The sequence below is a fragment of the Musca domestica genome, unplaced genomic scaffold (genome assembly GCF_030504385.1).
Source record: "Musca domestica strain aabys unplaced genomic scaffold, Musca_domestica.polishedcontigs.V.1.1 32, whole genome shotgun sequence".
NCBI classification, from domain to species: Eukaryota; Metazoa; Arthropoda; class Insecta; order Diptera; family Muscidae; genus Musca; species Musca domestica.
In genome coordinates, this window is record NW_026712311.1 from 10,456,479 (window position 1) to 10,479,165 (window position 22,687).

Here is a 22,687-nt window from a genome sequence, read left to right on the forward strand (position 1 = left end):
TTCTTCGGTTTGTATGTGTGTGTGTGCGATTGGCGCATTGTGGGTTTTTAGAAATTTCAGCTGAAATACCAGGCAAACAGAATTGCCAGTAGGTGGACTGTAATTTCGTGCCCCGGTAAGTATGCTTTACAATTTGACTACAATTTATTGAGTCGGAAAATATATTTGAAAAACGCCGGAGCATATCTTTAGGCATTTAACTAATTTAGCTTAGCCACATTAAGTCGGGACACAAACCAATAAACTACATTGAGTAAAGACACAGACATTGTATTACAGCAAATCTATTTACCACCCACAAAATAAAAGACGAAAATAATTGATTCAATTTTTTTTTATTTTTTACTATAAATTCTATTGAAATTGATTCGTGGATTGCTATTGCTTTGCTTGATTTTTTAATTTTATTACGTAGTTAACGTTAAAATATAAATATTTGTCATTTTTAAAAAACTAAATGTGTGTTTGTAGATTATGTGAAGTATAAATATTGCAAAAGTGGAACATTGACCCAGATATATGTATTTTGGGTGAGTGTATTGTATTACAAAAGAGTAAACGAACAATTAAAATGTTTCGCTTTCGTGATATGAAACGCATATGTACATTTAAATTTTAACGAGAAGTACAGCCTTAAACGTAACATTGATGCAGTGTAAAATACGTGATAGTATTGTTATGCTATACATGTCTAAAATTATCTAAATTAAGCTTGCTTATTGGTAAAATTGTTTTTAACATTATACTATAAATTAATATCGAATGGACTTAATTATTACTTAAAATTAGAAAATTTTCTACTATTTTAGTATTATTTCGCATTGCACAAAGTTATTATGTATTAACATTTCAGCATTTGTTGTATTTTAATGTCGATAAAATCGTTTTTGTTCCTTATATTTAAATTATTGTATGCCATTGTGGCATCATTTACATACAAGAAAACATTCACACACATGATTATGTATATGAATAAATGAGCATATTCTTGATAATGCTCAGCAGTTTGCTTTTGTTATTTTTATGTTTAAAACACAAGCAAAAAAAATTCTCGATAGCCAGGCGAACTAGACTTTTTAGGTTAAGCATTGTGTGTATTTTTACGAAACTAAGAAAATTCACTTCTTGAGGTTGTCAACCCTGGGCATGATAAACATCTCACGTAAATGGAGGCGGCAATATTATGGGATCAAAATTGCGTGCATAGTCGGTAAAATTGCTTATACGTCGATAACCCCACAAATCCATTGCTTTGGTGCATGAGTTTTGTATGTGTTTAATCTGGAAGTGAATGCAGAACTTATTAATGCAAAAAATGTATGTATATTAATAATCATATCTTACATCTGCCTGAGTTAAGTCTTGTATCCAATGGAATGGAGCCGATTTAGAATCGCGGAATGTGGAACTTACACCGCCAATATTAACTTTAGTATGAGTATCCAAAAACTCTTCAACCAAGGGGTCAAAAGGTAGGCCATAAAACTGCAGCAACTCTTGGCTCATTTCATAGGGGTCTAACGAAAGATCTTCATACCTTATAGTCCTATAAAGTTTACTTATTTTATTAATTTAATATTCATATTTATTTCAATTGACGTGCCTGAATCTAGATGGATATTTTTTTAGAAGTACTTCAGCAGCATGATAGTCGTCTTCCAAATCTTTGCATAAAATTTGTGGTTGATCACAATCTGGATTATCGTAACACCACGTACGATGACGTCTAGACTGCATTGTTCCTCTGGGGTCACGCACCAACAATATAATATGTATGTTTAAACTGAAAGTATACGAAAACAAATGAAATAAAAGTATACAATTGTATTATCTAAATAAAATGCTGGCAAATAGTATATATAATAAACAACCTAGAAAATGTTAGCATTTAAAATTAGTATAAATAGAATTTGAACGCTAATAATGATATTTTGGAGATTTGTTTTTAGTTTTATATCCATTTCAATATACATAGCGATATATACTATTTAGAGTGGCTATTATTCGTTATGATTATCATTGAATTGCCCACTGAATTATAGTCTATTCTCACATTATTTTGATGCTGGGAATGATTTTGTACTACAGTGAGTACCATATACCCAAAATTTAAAAAAATATATGAACGTGATTAATTGCTGTCCACAATTTTATTGATTGATAATGTGGGAATTTCCAAATAGATTAATTTGCTGGCTAATAAATAAAAACAGTTTGTTTTAATAATCGAGCACATACTTTGGTAATTAAAAATATTCCCAGATAAAGTTTTCATATGATAAAATTCGAAGTCATAAACGTATAACGCAGTTTCTCGTATTATAACGTATAAAAACACACTGTAGCTATTAAAAAATGTACTAAGTGAATTAAAATAATATCCAATCATGATCTATAAATTATTATCTCCCATTAATAGTCATTCCTGTTTAACTTTGTTATTTTTGAATAACAAAGTAACAATTGTGAAATGAGCAATTTTATAATAAATTAAATCAAAAAGAACGAACGTTTTATACCCCCCCCTAGTGGTGAACATAAAACGTTCGTACTTTTGTTTTTAATTTAAAAATATCTTGTAAAACACAGATTTTACAATGACAGTCTAGGAGCTCTTTAGAGTCTTCTTCATTTCCCGCTCGAACTATTTTTGGCAATCAAGCAGAAATCTTTTCGTGCAGAATATCTGATTTTGTTCAATCTTATTATCCTCACAGGTTAATCAAGTATGTACACAACGAAATTTCATATTTATGAAACTCTATCTAAAACGTTAACAACAAAGAGGTATTAAAATAAAAAGGTAACGACACATTAAACTTAATTACCATGCTCCTCAACGTATAACATTACATAATAAATATGGTTTAGAAAAGAAACAGCACAACTGTGTGTTTTCTAGATTCAATCTGTATTACATGAAACACATGGGAAGTTTATGCCTGTATACTTCCAAGATTAAACATACATACAGGGTGAGATAAAAAACTGCAACAACGCCATCATTTTTACATTCCTTTTTTAAATTTTATTGAATGAAAGCAACAAAAGTCGGGAATAGCATCGAATTGGTCACTTTTGGCACGAATTATGGCCTTCAAACTGCCAATGAAACCGTCACACGCTGCCCGAATGTTGCACTGCGGTATTTTGGCTCATTCCCGGCGAAGCGATACTTTGGTATTTTTTGCGCCAATCTTGATTTTCAAAATACTCCAGTCACAGTAGTCCAACTTATTGGTATCCGAAGATTTTGGTGGCCATTGTGCGCTGTAAATGAAGCAAGGAACCTCATTTTGTAACCATTCATGGGTGGCGCGTGCTGAGTGTGATGGTGCTGAGTCCTGTTGGGATGTCCAATGTCTGTGGCCAAAATGTTTGAGTGCCTAAGGCTTTAATACGGCATTTATTCTGATGCAAAGTTCGGCCGCAGCTATGGCAGCCCACAATGGCTTCACCCCGAGCTCATTTCTCATTTTTTGCCGAATGGAATATTGCGATATGTTCAGCTCACGTGCCATATGAGCTGTCACTGGAATAATTTTAACAGCTGTCGGATGACTGGCTTAGAAATGACAGCAGTCTGAAGTTAGTTGCAGTTTTTTCATCTTACCCTGTATATATTTCAAACTGGTGAATTCGACAATAGAGCTTAAAAAACATGTGTGATGCAATATTTGCCTACATAACCATGATTGAATGGTAGAGACCCACAGTATCTTAAATACGGATGTACTTAGCATTTGAAAATACTAACATGCCAACTCGAGTGGATAGCTTTCGGAGAGACATGACACTTGACTTGTACGTTGTCCAAATGTTTAACCCAATCCATTGTCAAAAAAGTAAAAGGTTTTAAAAAATTGATTTGAAATGAAAAGTTTAATTGTTTCTTAAAATTGTTTAAAACGTCCTTGAGTTGCTGATCTTTATGATAACTATAACAAACACCTGGATACAATGTTTGTGGTCCATATTTTTCAAGTGGCCAATTTTTAATCAAATAACAGATGGCAATTTGAGAAATTCAAAGTGATGAAATTAGAAATGTTGAAAAAAGTGTTATCGTTTTGGGAATCGTTAGCTTTTCAAACATATAATGACCAGGATGTAGACTACGGGTTACCAAGTAGAGAATGTTAACAATGCAATTGTGAGAAGAAACGAGCATTCAAAAGTGAACGCATGAGTACTGTGTGAATAGGGAAACAAATTGGATGTTCTCTTTGTTGAGCTGTTCGTAAGTAATCGTGCCATGTATACCTAAATAGATGAAATATTTTATCAAACCGTATTGTCGATTATCATAATCATTTCGGCAATTCTATTTTAAATTCCATGTTATGAATTAGAAAACGTTTGCAATAAGGATTTTCCGTACTGTGATTTATCTGGTATTTTGTGCGCATTCACACAAACTGTATGAAACAAGAAAACAACATCATGGTTCCTGGCGTACTACATGAAAATGCAAAATGAAATGATTGTAAATATTCCGATTGTTTTATTCTCTTATTCAGATTATATTCGAACGTATTCGAAGTTGTAGCACTACAACAGACGTTTATCGCCTTCAACGTGCTTCCAAAAAAATTCAATTTCTCTACTTAATGTTGATAAACTTGAGGAAATTGAATTACATTCAAATTCAAAATTGTATATTCTCTGAAAATCACGTATTTATATTGGTTAAAGCATATTGGCGCAATCAATTGTGTACAAATTTTTTTAAAGAACATATTAACATTCTATGTGTATACACATTTTAACGGTGTACGATTTATTCGATTTAACAAATCAATGTTCGTTCAATAGATTAAGCTCTTATCTTTGATAATTTAAACAAACAATGTAAATTAATAAATTTAATTGTAAAGCCGTAAAGATAACGCATTATTTTCGATAATTCAATTTGTAATGTTAATACACTCAGTGTCATACGGCAATTAAACTAGAAAGCGATAATTTCCAACGATTTGACGAATTAAAACATAATAAATTTACCGGAATCTGATTAGATAGAAGTAAGTAATAAAGCAACCGCCTTTAAGAGAAATACAAACAAAGAATTAAATATCAGCTACCGACTAGCCAAATAGAAACATATTCGAAAGACGAGCATCTGATTGGATAGAAGAAATTAATAGGAAAAAAGGTCTATAAAATGAATAAAATACATCGTTAATTTGAGCTTAGTCACTTAATTACTAGTTTACTATTCAACCAGAAAAAATGCGAAAATTCACAAAAATTGCATTTGGACATAATTTTTATGCAATTATTTCACGACTGAATTTCAGAAAACGTTTCCGTTATACTGCAGATAACATAAAAATCGAATGACTTAATTGTTCCCATTTGCAAGTTTGTCTTCTACTCGGAAACAAAAATATGATTTAGAAACGGAGCAAGAAAATTCAGATACTAGCAAGGAGCTAATAAATACTTTTACATACTAATATGTAATTCAAGTAATTGACCATATATATTATACCATGTAAAGTTGGCTGTGATTGCTCAACAATCACGGTTAGCCTGGGTAAAGATTTAGATTGTAAACATGCTATAACGTTATATGGGGACTATAAGAAATTTAATTTTTTTTTTTTGGAGAATAATTTGTATCTACTAAGATTTTGAAATTTGCAAAGAAAAATTCTATCGTGATTGTAAAAAAAGATTTAAAAAAAGTTTGATGGTATTAAAAGTGGATCAAGTCAAACACCCTCGTCAGTTCCTATATCAAGGAATGTTTTCCCATTCCATTGTTTTTCATACCATTGATTGCATTTAGTTTATGTTGGTCATTTCGTTTTTAAGCCAAAAGATGTTGTAAAACTTCAACGTAAATTGAATATATTGCTTGCTATGAAATAGTGTTAAAGCTTATAAAAATATATTGACAAGCACTTCATTCAAGTTGTATGTATACAGAGGCACAATAGGACAAACAACATTTGATAACAATAATAAATAATCGTTATAATTTAAAGTTCTTTTGAAGTCTATCAAATGTACATGAGTTATGGCCTCCATAAACAATGCCGTCAATCTGCAACTGCCGATAAATCCTTGTATAGGACAGAAAAGAGTGTGAAAGTTATTTTTTTTTTATCAAAAAGTTTGTTTTATCATACAAAAGTTGTTACCTCTTTTAATTTGCGACCAACCGGTCTTTTTTTCTTTTTAAAATATTTGGGAATTGATACATTTGAAAATCAAACTGCATTTTCCCGGACTAAAAAAAAATATTATTATTGTTTTTTTATATTGAAGCAGCAACTATTTGATATAATAAATTTTTGAATTTGAAAATTTCAATCCTAAATGTAAATTCAAGGCATACCACTTTAACCATTTACATGGAACACTTCCTTGGCAAAGTTTTCGTAGATACATACCATTTAAAGCGGTAAAGCGGTACGGAAAATGGCTTTATTAGATTATGCTTTGCAATTATGTTAGGCTATGAAGCTAAAAGCTACCATTTACATAGAGTGGTGAACACTCAATTGCCCAGAGACACAGTGGTTGAATGAAAGAATATATTTTGTAATATTCGATTGTTCGTACTCACCGACTGTTACGTAAAATTAATAACGGTGTGTGATACATATTTATATATTCGTTTTGATACAAAAATATTTAAGTTCACATCAACTTTATTTAGACCACTGTTTTAAACCACGTTTCACTCAACGTCACGGATAATCTATTAGGATTACAATTGTTATGCTAGCGCTCGTGCCTTCACCTAAAATTGTTAGATTTATGCATACAACCAATAGCAGCACATTACATTCCATTTCCCTATCTCCTCACTTTCCGTAAGAATTACACTCAATGTATTATTATTGCTTTGCTAGCTAAAAAGGAATAAATGGAATAACTTTGACATACCTCTTGGCTAGCAACCTAACTATGAGCATGGAAAATTGGCAAAGCGTGTTCCGTTTGTCTGCTTGAAAGTGCAAAGAAAAATCTGCAAACGATCTACAGTAGATTGCACTTTAATAAAATATCATCCGACCGAATAGATGCTGTTACGACAATGAAATAGAAAAGTCCGTTAGATTGCTCAATGAGATCCTACATAAAGTCTCATTTATAAGAGCCTTTGTTTAACAGAGAAATTTGCGAAATTAGGTAATAAAATATATACATTAAAACAATGATCGGAAAAGTATAAATTAAAAACAAGCAATAGCACAACTTCTAAAAAATAGTTATTTTAAGGGAAAATTAATTTTGCTTTCAGATTAGTTGAAATCCGTTTTCGCTTTTTAACATATTTTATTAAAACTAGAAGAAAAAAACGTATCGCGTATTCAGTATTATGGTCGTATTTCCCATTTTGTCACTAATTGCAATCTAGTAAATACATATTGCCCAGTTGATGTGTATTTGAATCATAACAGATATTAATCAACATCCATCTTATTTAAACTGATATTACACTTTTAAGCACAATAAACGTCAAATCAGATGAAGAAATATATAGGAGCTATATCCAAATCGAAATCGATCTGTATAAAATTAAGAAGCGGTATGCTATATCTGATAGCTGGGACCCAATATCGTTGTTATGGAGAGCATTTTACGAGTGTGAGGGATGAAACATATTTATGGAACTTGTAGCTATATCTTAACCGATTTCTTCCGGTCTGAATTCGTTCTTATGTGCCAAAATCCATTCAATTCGGGCTTATATTAGCAATTTGGTGCACAATAAACCTGATATTGAGTAAAGGTATATATGGGAGCTATATCCAAATCTGAAGCCATCTCGATAAAATTTGGCAAAGGCATTTCAGTCCTGTATTCGATATATTCCCCCTAATATCTTTGTTGCGGAGTGCAAATACGCCTATGAAGAATAAAAATAAAAAACAAATAAACAATATATGTGGGAGCTATAGCTATATCTGAACTAACTTCCACCAAATTTGACATACTTGTTTCTAGACTCTATTTTGTCCTGTGTGCCAAATTCCATTCAATTTGGACTGATATTACACATTTGGTGCACAATAAACAGCAAGTCGGACGAAGATGTATATATGTAACTATAATTAAATTTTGACCAAATATCTCCAATTTCAATTTTGTTCATCCGGACGAACGGACATCCATAAATCGACTTAGAATGTGATTATATTCTGATGATAGAAAAGAACTATGGATCATCTAGCTTCCTTCTCTATATTAGACACAAAGACACATGTGTAGAATACACTGCAGACAAAAATATATTTTAGACAATTAAAATGTATTTAATTTAAAATTGGATAATATTTTTAGTTTGGCAAACATTTATTTACAAGATGTAATATGCAAAAAGGGAATATTGCACGGGAATACGATGTGATTTTGGATATAAATACGTGGAAACAATTTGTGAATGGTATTTTTAACAACTAATCAAAACGCGGAAATACGCCCAATATTTTTTTCAAACTTGTACGTTGAATGTTGCTGCCCAAATTGCTTTAAATCTCTGTGGTATATCGAACAAAATATGTATTTTATACATATTTTATTTGCTAAATTGTTCGCCTAAATAGCTGTTTCGTCGATATAACTGAAATTTTGCTTGAATGCTGCAAAATTAATATTTTTTGTATCGTATTGTTGATAAATAAAAACATTGTGATTTACGATAACTTAATACCCCAAAAAATGTTCTACCCCCAGCCAACTTAATGCATCAACACCAATGTCAAATATAAATAGAGCCTGGGTATTTCTCTATATTTCCATAGAAGATAGTAATCCACATCCACAAAGAATGACCAGACCTGGCGACCCTTGAAGAATGATCCAAACCTTTTTGGGAAATAGAGTCTGGAAGTTTTTCTCCCCTGCGCTGTTAAAGCCAAATTTCCGCTCTCTGATTTCCACAATTCATTTTATGTCTCAAAATAACGTCCATCCTTTTGTCAGGGAATCCATACGCTCCCTTAAAAACATGACGAACCCTTGACGTATTATTTAAATATGTTTTTTTATCACAATAAATACAATTTTAAAACCACATTTTAATCAAAAATAGCTAGAGAAATACAGCCATGAACACATTTTTAGAATGTATGTGCATACGAACGTACGTGCCTTTTTAGTAATATGACGTGAAATGATTCTTTTGCATTTATTGACTTTTCATTCTTCAACTGAATACAACAAGCACTTTATATTTGTGTGGAAAAGCTGGGTACATGTTATTCGGCTTCTTGGCTTATGTCCAAGAAACACATTTTTGTACATTGGAACCTTTAATATGTCATGGCATATATTGTTCTACCCACGACGTTGTGCTATACCTTCCGGTGATGTTGTTGCCAATGACACTCCTTCCTTACAACGTGTGTAAAACGTTCAATCATGTTTGCACACATTTTTCCTCATGCAAACCAAATTGGTGGTATTAGAATGACAACCGGCTTAAAATTATGTTCCCTTTTGAATTTAGAATTTTGAAAATGTTCATATTCAAACTCTATTCGTTTTTTTTCTTCTTTAAAATATGATTACTAAGCGAAATTATGAGAGTTGATCAAATCAAATTATTCAAATGATGTTTGGTGTATAAAGATATAATTAGCTTTTTGTGTCATGCAAAACAAAAGTAGAAACATTGCCAACACCAACAATAACATTAACTATACAATCACAAGATGCTCGTCGAAGGTATGTTACATGTTTTTTCCATTTACTTATATACAATCTGCAGTGTCACTCCGTTTTTTGTACTGTTATTGTCCTACAAAAATTTTACTGCAGTTTCATCTTTTCAACATTATTGCATTGTCAAATATAATTTGTTTGTTTATGCAACTAAAGGTAGAAGGCCAATGCAGGCGATGTGTCGCAATTTTAGGCCAAAAATTACTATGAAATACTAAAACCTGAATTCTGGGGTTATTCCAAAGCAAATACCTCAATAATACAAAATTTATCGGTACGCTAATATTATTGTACCAGAAAAAGGATATCAACGGTTTATGAATAATTTGAAAATACAGACTTGAGAACAAAATATTTACATACTTGGTAGCATATTCATATTTATTCTTGGTAGCATATTCATATTTATTCTGTTGTTGTACAATTTACTACATTTACCTTATCCTCGATTACGCCATGCCGCACAACACAGTTTCAGGTCTGTAATTAGCGTGTACGTTACATTCGTGTTCAAACGTTATCTACCAATCTCGAAGAAAGAAAAATACTGAACTAATGATAGTTGCGTACGCCAGCATTCTAACGTTATTACTGAAACGCTGACATTAGATTTAAAGAAGTAATAACTAAGCTATAAATATAAGTGAAAGAGGTTTGGAGGGGCAGAACTTTTTATGCAATCCATCATTACGAACCTTTAGAAATCTATAGTGGAGTTCTCTAACTTATTTGCCGTAGAAATCGGTAATTTTAAAACGCAAAATTTTGGTATGAATCTTGAAATAAAAGTTAACGGCAGTGTTTCTCGGTGTAGGCAACTACCTTATTTTTGTCCCGAACTTGTTTCATCTAAATATTTAGAGCATTGCACTTCCGAAATCGTGGCTAAGACCTTAAACCATGGTAATATTGCTTATATATTGTGAGGTAAAATACATGGTGCTATGAAAAAGCTGCAACCAACTTCAGACTGCTATCATTTCTAAACCAGTCATCCGACATCTGTTATAATTATTCTAGTGACAGCTCATTATATTGTTTGCAAGCGTACAAAAGCAGTTTGGTGAGAAATTTCTAGAAAAAAGTTATTCGTGATGGTGTGATTTCTTTATTTTTGGTGGAAAACCGCAAGTGGCTACAGTTAGAGCACTCTTGCATTTAAATGTGAGTAATGGTTGTGTCTCGTACCTTCGCAATCGCAAGCAATATTCCATTCGGCAAAAATTGAAAATATTCTGGAGGGTGTATTAAAGCCTCGGGCACGCAAACATTTTGGACGCAGACCTTGAAAATTTCAACAGGACTCTGAACCATCGCACTCAGCACGCGCCACCCAAGAATGGTTTTAAAATGGGGTTCCTAGCTTCATTTCCATCGCAAAATGGCCACCAAATTCTCCGGATACCGATCCGTTGGACTGTTGTGTCTGTGGTATAGTATAGGAAAGCAAGGTTGATACTAAAAACTACCAAAGTGTAGACCACCTAAGGCCAAAATACCGCAGAGCAACATTTGGGCAGCGTGTGACGGTTTCATTGGCCCTTTGAAAGCCATAATTCGTGCCAAAGGTGATCAATTCAAACAAATCTAACCTTAATCTAAAATTTGATCCTATTTCCTGCTATATGCTATTTTTTGCTTTCATTCAATAAATTAAAAAAAAAAATGTAAAACATTTTTGGCGTTTGACTTTGTTGTAGTTTTTTATCTCACCCTGTATACCTAATGACAACACGAAATGTCATATTACAGCTGATTTGTTTGGAAACTTTCAAAATATAGAACCCCCGAGGTGCTATTATATAGGTACTTTGTCAAATTCTGGACGTATATAACACTTTCTGGGATAGACCTTTTTTTGGGAACCCAAAATATCTCATCACATTACATAGGAAATTGTGGTTGAAACCACAGGGCCATGGACGGTTCCAAAAACTTCTATACATGACTACTCTAAATTAAAGACTTACTTACTTAAAAGACTTACTTAAAAATAAACACTAAAACAAATTAACAATTGACAATTGATTGACGGTTCCCAGAACTCCTATATATGACTACACTAAACTATTCATAACATCCTTAATCTTAAAAATCTTATTAAAAAATTAACATTAAAATAAATTAAAAAAAATATGAGCAAAAATTACAGTTCATTGAAGATTTAGATAAATCAACTATGCAAGGAAAAAAACAAATTAACACAAGGAAACCATACATTTTAAACAATATTGAAATGAGCAAATAATTTACGCTTGTAACATTTTAGGGAAGAATTAAATGTCTTAAGATTATGTGGCAGATTGTTGAAAATGCGAGCAATTCTTACATAGAAGGATTTTTCCAACAGAGGAGTCACGCGTGGTATAATAATTTGCAAGTTCCTTACAGATCTCGAAAATTTAAAAAGATCCAAAATAGTAGAAGATGTCCTCAATTTAAAATGTTTGCAGAAGAACAACATTGACCTTAAATTCACAAAACACTCAAACGAACAACCGAGAAAATCCTTCACAGAAGGAGATATATGATCACGGCGTTTGAAACAAAAAACATATCGCATTACACTGTGAAACAATAGTTTTAACTTACGAAAAACAAAACCGTAGCTACCCCCAAAAATCTCAATACAATATAAAAAGTGAGGCATTATTAAGGCATGTACCAACTGAATTCTAATCTTATTGAAAATAAGGAGACACTGCACTATACCAATTGTGACTATTTTCAAGAAACGTGGCTAATTAAACTTTAAGTCAAATGCTGATTAAGAAAGAAGAGTTTAAGATTTATATATTCTTTATATGCAAAGTCCGAACTTCAGTTCAAAATCTCATACACACAATTTAATGAACATATGATATAATCTAGCAATCTATGATAGGCGAAGAGATGATTGATAACTAAATGCAAACTTTTTAGGTCACTCATATGATGAATAACACGAAGAAACATGATACCGAATAACATTGGAAAAGTAAAGTTTTAAGTCACAAGTAGTTGAATGTGAGAACATAAAATACCTTCCCTTTTTCATTTGTTTAAGTGTTAGAGATTGCATTCAAAGAAATATAAGTATTGTTGGGATGGCTTAATATTTGTGGAACCTCATCACTCTTTTATTTAAATTGTAAGGTTTTTCAATTGCTACTATTATGCTATCGAGTTGAAATTCCAACAACTGAAGTGAAGAGTCATTCGGCATCCCTAACTGTAAACTAGTAAACATTTTTCTTGGTAAAAAAGAAAATGAGATACTTTCTTTTCTTTCCGGAGCTAGGCAAACAGAAAGTAAATGTTTGTACAATGCAGTAATGAACAACTAAAAAGTGTTTAGAATAATAAAGTTAAAGAGGTTGGTATAATTAAAGTAATTTAGAAAAAAGCAGAGGAATACATTCGACAGATTCAACATTACCCTATATAAAAGTGCAGTTATTTAAAAAAAGGCATGGACATAGGAACGATATTATCATGCCCGAAGTCAAAGTCCAGCTTTGACAGAGAAACTGAGATAGTCATAGGATCGGTGTGCGAATTTGATGCTCGTAGGTGTTGTGTTGTTTTATTAAATTTTAATCCATAGTATTGTTACAAGCCAACAACATTGTCGCATGCCAAAAACCACTCTATTTTGTTCTGGTCTAATAAAATTCCACGGTAGACTGGTTTTTTGGAACACAAGAAAACATTTGATAGAGAATGGTTTCGAATTCCGGAAATATTTTCACTTATTTCATATAAGTCTTCTATTTTGTCATTTTACATTTGTATTCCTAAAGGCAAGTTCGTGTTAACGTTCCAGTTAATATGAAAATAGTTAGCAGTATTCTTCTTTTTCCGTCTGCTATTTGTCCGCAGCCGCCATAATAGTTCATTGTTCCTACGTTGGGCAATATCATAGACAAACTGAGAGAAAATAGAAAAAAAAAAACAAATCTTAACTGTCTTCTAATCGGGTCATTGAAAATTTCAAGTGTTAATGCCTCACTGTGTTGTTTTACGAACACTCGTAATGGTTTGTTTACATGTTAACAATTATTATCGTTCGACATTAATGTAGTTAATATTTCATACCAAAGCAAAATGAGTGATGAAAATGTGAGGTTTTTCTTTCAGCTGCATTTAAAACTCTATGTATAATGCCTATTTTGAAAATGTTAAATCACTAATTTCTCCTAGTTTTTTCTATTTCATAGAACTTTTTTAATGTAGAATTTTCTTAAAAATAAATGCAAGTTGTATAATTTTTTCATCGTATTGAGGTTACTTTATATTTGCATTCATAAAAGTGTTACAAAAATGTGGGTATAGAAAAAAATTGATACATGATTCAAGGTACGCTATAAACTATCTTGGCATTTCATTGATATTAAGAATTGGTGACCCAAAAACTTGCACCGCATTAAAAATATATCTTAGGACGTGCAAAATGAAATGTATTTCAATAATTCACTGCTTTAGCCAACGAACAAAAATACGACAGCAGCAAACCACTTCAATCACTTCACTTTCACTCTTACTTTAAAATGTATGTCACATTTTAGCAACAAAAAGCAATGAGATTTTAACCAGGTGAGGTGAAGGTGTTTGAACGATTTTGCCAAAATGCAAAATTGATTTTTTACTTTAAAAGAGCTTTCATGTTTGTACAAAAGCTATGATTTAGGCCCAAAAACAATCAACACAGAGCATAATACTACACACTTGAAATCCACTAGATTGTCCAAATATAACCGGCTTTTAAAGCAAGCGACTGCACTTTAAAACAACTACTCTCATGCCACTTTCCCCCCCACAAAGTTCGCTGCTAATGCGCAGACGACCATATGGCTGAACTTTAAGTTACTTGACTAGATATTTCACCATCCAGCTATTGGTTATTATTTCTCACATTTTTGTTCATGACTGTTTTCTTAAGTTCAGTGACTTTTCAGTTTATTATAGTTTATTTCAAATCCATTGTGTGTCGGTATTAATGTTTTTACTTCAATGGCTTGTTTCTATTGTACTACACGCGCAGAAAAAAAAAACACCATAGCTTCATTATAAATCCAAAAAGATCTAACTAAATAAAATATAAAATTCTAAAAAACAAGACAATCGAAAGAATTTTTAACACTGCAAAAATAGAGATCTTCGCAATTAATGCAAATAAATAATTGTTTTTCATAATTGATTACTGTAGCAAACTCGAGATTTGTACTCTTTACGAAAAATGCTAATAATCATAAATTTTTTTGAAGTCTAACAGTATTTTGATTTTATTCATTAGCGGGTTTCCTTTTGTTTCACGACGGTGTTCACTCATATAGAAAATAATGGATTTATGAACATCAACTAGCATTTTGTCTTTGGTAATTAATATTTAAAGTTTATTTCAATTTCCCCCATATTATGCCACTTTATCTGTCTTATTACTTTATCGTACAACTGAATAGTATCAGAAGACTGCTAAATATTGCAACCAGACCAATACTTTATTCCGATGCATATACACAGCAAAACATGTATAACTTTATAAATCCACCTTGCTACCAAAAATTTTGCAAAGTGTTCTTAACGAGCATTAAACAATATTTTCAATACATCTCGACCGTAGATAATTTTTGTTTAATAATTAATGTTCTTTGTGCTCCATTGTTTCATACAAACGCCATTGTCAGTCTCGTCTAGCAATTTTATTGACATCAATGACGAAATTAATAACTAATTTTCTAACATAGAAACAATGTTATCATCAAATAAGCAAAAAACGTCACAGTATTAAATTAAAGAACGATGATAACCCAAGAATCTATTGAAATATGTAATTTTTTTATTCATATGCTTGTGGTTTTTCCTTAACTAATGATGTGTCTTTGATTTCAGTACATTTGGTGTGTGTCAGCGCATTGAAATTGGTCACATGTTGACAATGGTGGACAGGGCCAAGGCCATACATTTGTCGGTGAGATAAATATGCTTGTAATTTCACAATGTTGAGGGTAAGATTGGCAAAGTTCGTTATTTCAAGGTAAGTATATTGTGGATCATCAGCGAAAGTATATGAATAAATTAATATTGCATCCGAAATGGGCCAATGTTATTTTAAACGCAACTGATATATCCCATTTTCAGTATTCAAAATCCAAAAACTATTTAATATTTGTGCAAAATATCTAATTCATAGTCGTTTCAACGAACAACCGAGAAGGTACGGCCGAATGAGAAATTTACGCTGAATATATAACTTATGAATTAATACGATTAAATAAACCCTCCATATTATATTGGTGGTTATAAAAACAGTTGCTGTTGGTTATTGTTTTTGGCAATAGTCAAACTAACATGTACTTGTTTTTTTTTTTTCGTCACAAATCACGTATTGGTTCGTTAAGTGTAATATGTAAATATTTTAAGTGAAATTTTTTAAGAACAAATACAAATTATGAAATAAAATTTCAACCAAGCATTCTATTAATTGCTATTTTTAAATTAAATGTGAGCTTTCGTTGACAATGGTTTGATTTTTATCACTCATCACTTTTTCATTTCTAAGCGAATGTGAACTTGTGGTATTTAGTTCAGTTTCAACAATGTCATTAGCGTTTTAATTACCAAATCCCAATACATACATAATAATTCTCCCAATATATATTACAATAATATTGCTTAAAAAATATCTATGACCCTTTTATAAAAATAATGCAAAGTTAAATGTTTTGTGCGAGAGTTTCAAGAATGTTAATCTTTATGTCTTTGTAGAACCAGACCAAATGTAGAATAAATTTTATCAGTGATGACGTCGACCGGATATGTATACAAGAAGTAAAACACATACCGCATTATACAAAATTTCTGACTTATAGTTAGACAGCAACTAAAACATGAAGATTTAAAAATGTTTTGCTGAATTCATTTGCAAAAAATCCAACTCTGTGTGCATAAAATTTATCATAGATGTATTGTAAAACAAGTAAACACTATAGTTGCCCATTTTTACCGGTTTCAAATCCTAAACATTGAATATGTGTAGCGTGATTACAAGATCTAGTTGGACGGGCACAAATACCCAGATCAAGGTCCTCTCATTCATCAAGAAACAAAAACATGAAATGCAAAAAGACGAGTATATAATTATTGTTTCGCTTTGTTACAATTTTTTGCGAGAGCGAAGTTTTTAATAAAAAAAAAATAATTTGGCTTAGTTTTCTTATTATATTCAAATCAATGTTCAGCTGTCAATAACCATATCCAATAATCTTATGAAAATGTTCAGCAATTTTGTTATCTGATCGTTATGATCGAAATATACATAACATTATATCTGCTATAACCAGATGATAGGAGAAGGAGTTAAAGACACTTTTCATTGCCTATATTTTTCCAAAAAGAAAAACTCAATATAACCGGCATTACAAAAAACTACAAATAAGATCAATTGACGACATCAATTGTTTACCAACGTTATTCAATGCTAGGAAATTGAACCAAGTGCAAGCTACAATCCTCATTCAAATGGGGCTAGTAAGAAAACAAACAATGAAGAAAAGGTGAAATGGAGAAATTAAAACTAAGCTAAAAATGAGTTAGATGTCTCGCCTACAAACAAGTTAGAGAAAATGTGTAATGTATCTTGAAAACAGTCACATTAGTATATGCGTGTATCTCATTGCTTGCTTTTATTACAAAAAAAAAAACATGGGAAAGTGAAAATAAACACAAATAAGAAAACATTACCCAAAAATGCAAAGAAAGTTTTAGGAATCCGATACATGTATGTGTACAAAATACCAAGGAGACATAAAGTCAACAATAATATGAGATATTGACCGGCAGTGATTCAGAAATAGATTACGCTTTCCAAAACTATTTTAAGGAAATCTAAAATAAATTTTGCCCAAAATTTAAACCAATATATCTCTATGTCATGATTTATTTCATACTAAAAAGCAACGTGTTATAAATGCCTAGGGTGAGATTTGAAATTAAACTCACCATAAAACTATTTTTTTAATAATCATCCGTTGACAAATTGCAGACTTTTGGTCAGTGGAAAACGTAACAGATTTATGCTCATAAATACATGTGTATTAGGGTAGAATGTTGCCCAATTTCCGCGACTTACTACATCGCTGAGTAGTATTAATACGTAGAAGAGACTATCAGACTATTGTGATTGTTCTTAGTTTCTTATTTTTCCTTACGATTTTTTAATACTATAGAAGAGATGATTTTATTCGACCTCAATTGAATAGATAAAATACTTGATACACATTATATACTAATGATATACAAATACGTGTATATCAAGATGACACTTGTTAGTGAATGGTGACAATTATATGTAACGAAGAAGCGTTTGGTAAATATTGTGACGTTAAATGAATAAGACGTCAGAAAACAGACGTTCTAGGAAGGATGAAGGATGTAACAGGAAAACACCTCGAGATATTTACAAATAGCTCAGGAAACACTTATTCATATGCACTATTTCTGTCCAAGGACTATAATAAAAAAAAATTAAGGAATGTTTCGAGAATTCCGGTGACTTTTTCGAGCTTGCGATCTCCAAAACCAGCTGCAGAATATGAATTGACAATTTTGTCCCTTTGTGGATGAGGTACCAGAAGGGGTTCGCAGATATATAGCATCTTCAATACAGATCTTGTGTTAGCAAAAATGTTTGTATGTGTGAAATTTGAAGACAGTTGGACGCTTATTTCGCTTTCTTTAAGCGTTATGCTTTCCAAAATGTTGAACCCTATGTGGGGCAAGTAGCAAAAGAAATGGTCCGATCTCTACCATATTTATAACAGATATTGTGTTGGTGGACCGAATCGATATATTCCATCTTACTACCAGATCTTGGTTTTATAAAAATAGTAGGATGTGTGAAATTCGACAATCGGACTCTTACATCACATTTTATGAGAGTTGTAATTATTCAAAATTTTGACCATTTGTGGGGGAGGCACTTGATGGAGTGGACCGATATTGTTCATTTTCATACCTTACCTAGTACTGACGCAAATATTAGGATGTGCAAAGTTGGAGCAAAACAAGATTATCCTTTCTGCTTCTGTGCAAAAAAATATATATTTTGAAAATTTCGACCTTTTGTGGGGAGGTACCAGTAGAAGTGGACCGATATTGCCTATCTCCGAACTCGATCTAAGTTTGACAAAAATATTACGATGTACTGAGTTTGGACCAAATCGGATACTCCCTTCGAGAGTTATCGTGCACACCAGCTACACAGACGGACGGACATATGTTCTACTTCAAATGTTCTGAAACGGATTTGATCCAAAGAGACCTAGGGTCTAAAAACGTTATTTCGACTAGACACGTTTTGACCGTAACAAATGATATATACCCTCTGTAGCCATATGGCTGAGGGTATAAAAAGATTAAGATTTTAAGCCCTTTATCTTAAGGAAACGTTTTCGTTGATGTAAGTACTTGTGTAGGCCTCGAATGAGGTTTTAAACCCCCGCCTTTAAGGGTCTAATCCTCAGAATTGCCAGCTAAATAACATTGCCAAAATCTCCGCAATACCTGTTAAACGGATTCTGTACTAAAACGAAAACTTACTCTAACAGTTCCTTGTAACGAATTTAATGTCAATTCGACTATTGTAGCAAACAAGGCGTGATATTTTCTTCACACTTGTCCTAAGCGAAACCAAATTGAACCATACCATTATTCTTATCATGACTTAGTTTTCGGTTTTAGATTATATTCTAACTTGACTTTTATAACAACTAAAGGCGTGGAAATGAAAAAAATATTTTGTCTGAACTGTTAACTGTTAAAAAAATCATTTTAAATATGACTCTAATACAATGTAGAAAAGGCTCATAAATTCTAATGAGATTAGGAAATCTGAAGGTATGTTTTAGTGACAAGCAATTATTAATCAAATAATTATTTAAACAATTATATTGAATATATTTTTTAAAATCCCGACCTATTCCAATCTATACAAGCAGAAAATGTCATCGTAACTTCAAAAGCACAATATAATACCTTTTTCATAAAATAAATTAAACATTCCCTGTTCAGATGTGGTTGCTGAAATGTTATGGGTGTTTAACATGTGTTTGCTTGTGCCACTGTTTAATTGATAAGAATCAAATGATATGAGTAATATGGATACGTATTCATTGAAAGCTTCGATATGACAAGTAAAACCCAAGTATTGCTCATGGGATAAAATATAATTAGTTGCCCCTTTAAGTCTTTTAGAAAGAGATAAGAATTGTGTGCGTTTATTACTTTTTAGTGGCTGCATTATCTGTATATATATGTATATGTAATAGAGATAAACTGATTAAAAATTTGAAAAGAAAAGTTTCTTACCTTTTATCTTCCAGCAACTTCTCCGCTGTACTTAAACGTAGTCTGACGGTCTTCATACTTTGTAAGGGGAATAATTTGCATATTGGAGTTAGAAATTTGGGCCGCCAGCAGTAATGGGGATATTCCTTGCATAACTGCCACAGTCTTTTGTTGTGTTGAAATAAATGTACATTTTTCTTTCCATAGCTCAAGTATTCCTCCATGTCGTAGTAATCACAGTAGAACAGACTTTTGAGGTGTTTAATGGCTTCCTCCTCTTCTTCTGGGGTACGTACTTGCTTAATACCAATGTGTAATAAAGGCTCGTAGTGATAATAGTTTCCAGGCATTGCATTGAGAATATCTCCTAAAAATGTCGATCCACTTCGCCATGTGGTAAGCACCATACTTCGAACAGGCACTCCTTCTGTTTCCGGGGTCAGATCAGATAACTTTTCGGCGTCAACGCCGAAACGCCCCGCAGGGTACTCAAAGTTTTCCATTTCTTGTGCAATTTTCGCTCTTTGTTGGGCAACAACTTCTGCTATTGTTGATATGCTACCAAATGTTTGACCATTGCCGTTACCTGTCGAGTAGACTCCTCCAGATTGTGCATTTAATACTGTGTTCCCACCGTTGTCCACATTGCCTACTGAACCTATTGACGATGAAGAAAGCGAGGATGGCAAGGGTCTGTGTTGTGTGGTAGCGACCAGTAGCAAAATACATAAGCAACTTATGCCACAAATTCCTATCAAATTCGCCCGGCGAGACATTTTCTTGCGCTTTGTAACAAGGCCACCTCTTACTTGGGAACGAGTTCTTAATACTCCAGATAATTTTGGGGTTGCAGTCCCGGCAGCTTTCGTTCCAACCTCGACTCCCGTCAAAAGCGACACCGTCGCTGTATCTGTTTCTTCATAGGCACTCATAAAATAGCTGTCTTATTTAGCTAGAGCAAATGATGACAAGACAGTCAATTAATCTTTTGCACATTAAACAAAAATATTCCAAACAAATCCACGAATAATGTTACAAACGCCTTCGTATCTTCTATAATTCTTTTGGTTGCATGTGTAATTGTATTTGTTCACATTAAAAAACCCACAACATTGAGAATTTATCACGAGGACTCTAGCATTTTATAAAATAGGGCGAGCTTTATAAATCCAAGGCTATTTTTTCTTCTTCAAGCTAAACCGATACCCGGATATCGCACTACATAATAAATATTTTTTACATCTCTAAATTTGTGCGAACAAAAACAAAGTAAACCGTCCTTGTTATTTGTCCTTTATACAATTTTGTAGAATTTTCTGGTTCACTTGCAATTTTTTTAATTAAATTTTCATAGCATTTGGATTGTTTAATGACAATAGCAAAAGCTCACAATTCCGCAACACTTCATAAATTCTTAACACATTTTTACGAAACCACCGCCGCTCAACATTCACCAACCAAATATTAAAAACTGACTGTCAAAATTTTTTTCAATCGCATCGAATCTTCTCTCTTCTTAGTTCCGTTTTGACCTACAGTTCTATTTTTTCGCTCCGTCTTTGTACTTATTTCCTTAAGTTCGATTGACGTTTGCACGAACGATTTGAAGAAAATGGGAAGTGCTACCCCTTTGCCGGCTATATTATTGTTGTGTTGCCAATTCCACGCTGTATCCGATATTTCTAATGCTAAGTTCACATGGCACGTAATTCGCTCTCTATTCCTTGTTCGACCATTAATTAACAAATATCTACTTAATTCCCCACACAAAATTTGCTAAGCGAACAGATTTTTTCTTTGTTCCATTCAAGTCACTCTCAGAACTAAGATGAAATGTGTGCCATCCCTAACAAATGAATGAAAACTACAATGTTGAATGGCGTATGTAAATTCAAACTAAAGTAAATTTTGTATTCTCTCTCATCCGAGGTGTGCATTTTGTCCACGAGTTGAAAGTTCCACAGAAAACTAAAAACAAAAGAGGCAATATTTTCAAAATGTTTGTATCGGAAGAAAAAATTTTTGACAAGTGTCTCTCAGAAGAATTTAGAAATAGAAAAATACAAAAATATATTCAAAATGTCAACAATTGCACAAAAAGTTGAAAACATGAATGAAAATTTTAATATTAATGATATAAATCTCTAGGAGAAAAACAAAAATTTCTTCTATTCATATTACTGAGAATTTCATGTATTTTAAAAAATTCCATTAAAATCAGTAAACTTGGAAAATATTGCTAAAAATAATTGCCTTATATAAATGTAAGAGGCAAGTTGAAAACAGAACAATAAAAATTGCCAGTAGTACAATCGCCTTTTTGAAAAATTATGAATGAAAAGTATAAATTTAAGTGGGGAAGGATTTTACGACTAATTTATTTCGGTTACTAGCTTACCGACAATTTTTGTCAATGACCGAAATTATTGGTGTTTGAATTTTAGCAATTTTAGTCTGTAATTCAAAAATATGAGTGTTTAGATTTTTAGTGCATTTGTGTAAATATATGTATTCACATCGTTTTGAGTAGTTATGTACTTTTAGAATTATTTGAAAATTATAGATGTATTCCAATATAAAAAATATTTGCAATTCCCGTTTGGAAAAGGTGGTTGCCTAATTCTACCATAGAAACAACCGTATTATCAAATAATCTCAAAGTCAATATGAGTGTTCC

At 32.2% G+C, this 22,687-nt stretch overlaps 1 protein-coding gene and 1 long non-coding RNA gene across 2 annotated transcripts; both read right to left on the bottom strand.

Annotated features, from left to right (window-relative positions):
* Positions 1 to 316: 316 nt before the first annotated feature.
* LOC101893002 (carbohydrate sulfotransferase 4) lies at positions 317 to 21,501 on the bottom strand. The gene is made up of 5 exons (XM_011291972.3): positions 21,401 to 21,501; positions 20,032 to 20,962; positions 1,604 to 1,783; positions 1,345 to 1,546; positions 317 to 1,281 (listed from the first exon to the last, which is right to left on the bottom strand). Exons 2-5 carry the CDS (start codon positions 20,940 to 20,942, stop codon positions 1,159 to 1,161), a joined length of 1,416 nt encoding a protein of 471 aa, XP_011290274.1. The 5' UTR covers positions 20,943 to 20,962; positions 21,401 to 21,501; the 3' UTR covers positions 317 to 1,158.
* LOC131803670 (uncharacterized) lies at positions 5,840 to 6,343 on the bottom strand. Its single transcript, XR_009342713.1, has 2 exons — positions 6,150 to 6,343; positions 5,840 to 6,071 (listed from the first exon to the last, which is right to left on the bottom strand). It is a non-coding gene; the product is annotated as an uncharacterized LOC131803670 (long non-coding RNA).
* Positions 21,502 to 22,687: the final 1,186 nt, after the last annotated feature.

Bases quoted from the DNA above. Each gene is read 5' to 3' on its own strand.
- LOC101893002 (XM_011291972.3), bottom strand. From the start codon at position 20,942: ATGAGTGCCTATGAAGAAACAGATACAGCGACGGTGTCGCTTTTGACG. The intron at 1,547-1,603 runs GCACGTCAATTG...TAAACTTTATAG, and splicing joins AAATATCCATCTAGATTCAG to GACTATAAGGTATGAAGATC. The intron at 1,282-1,344 runs GTAAGATATGAT...ATTCACTTCCAG, and splicing joins AAGACTTAACTCAGGCAGAT to ATTAAACACATACAAAACTC.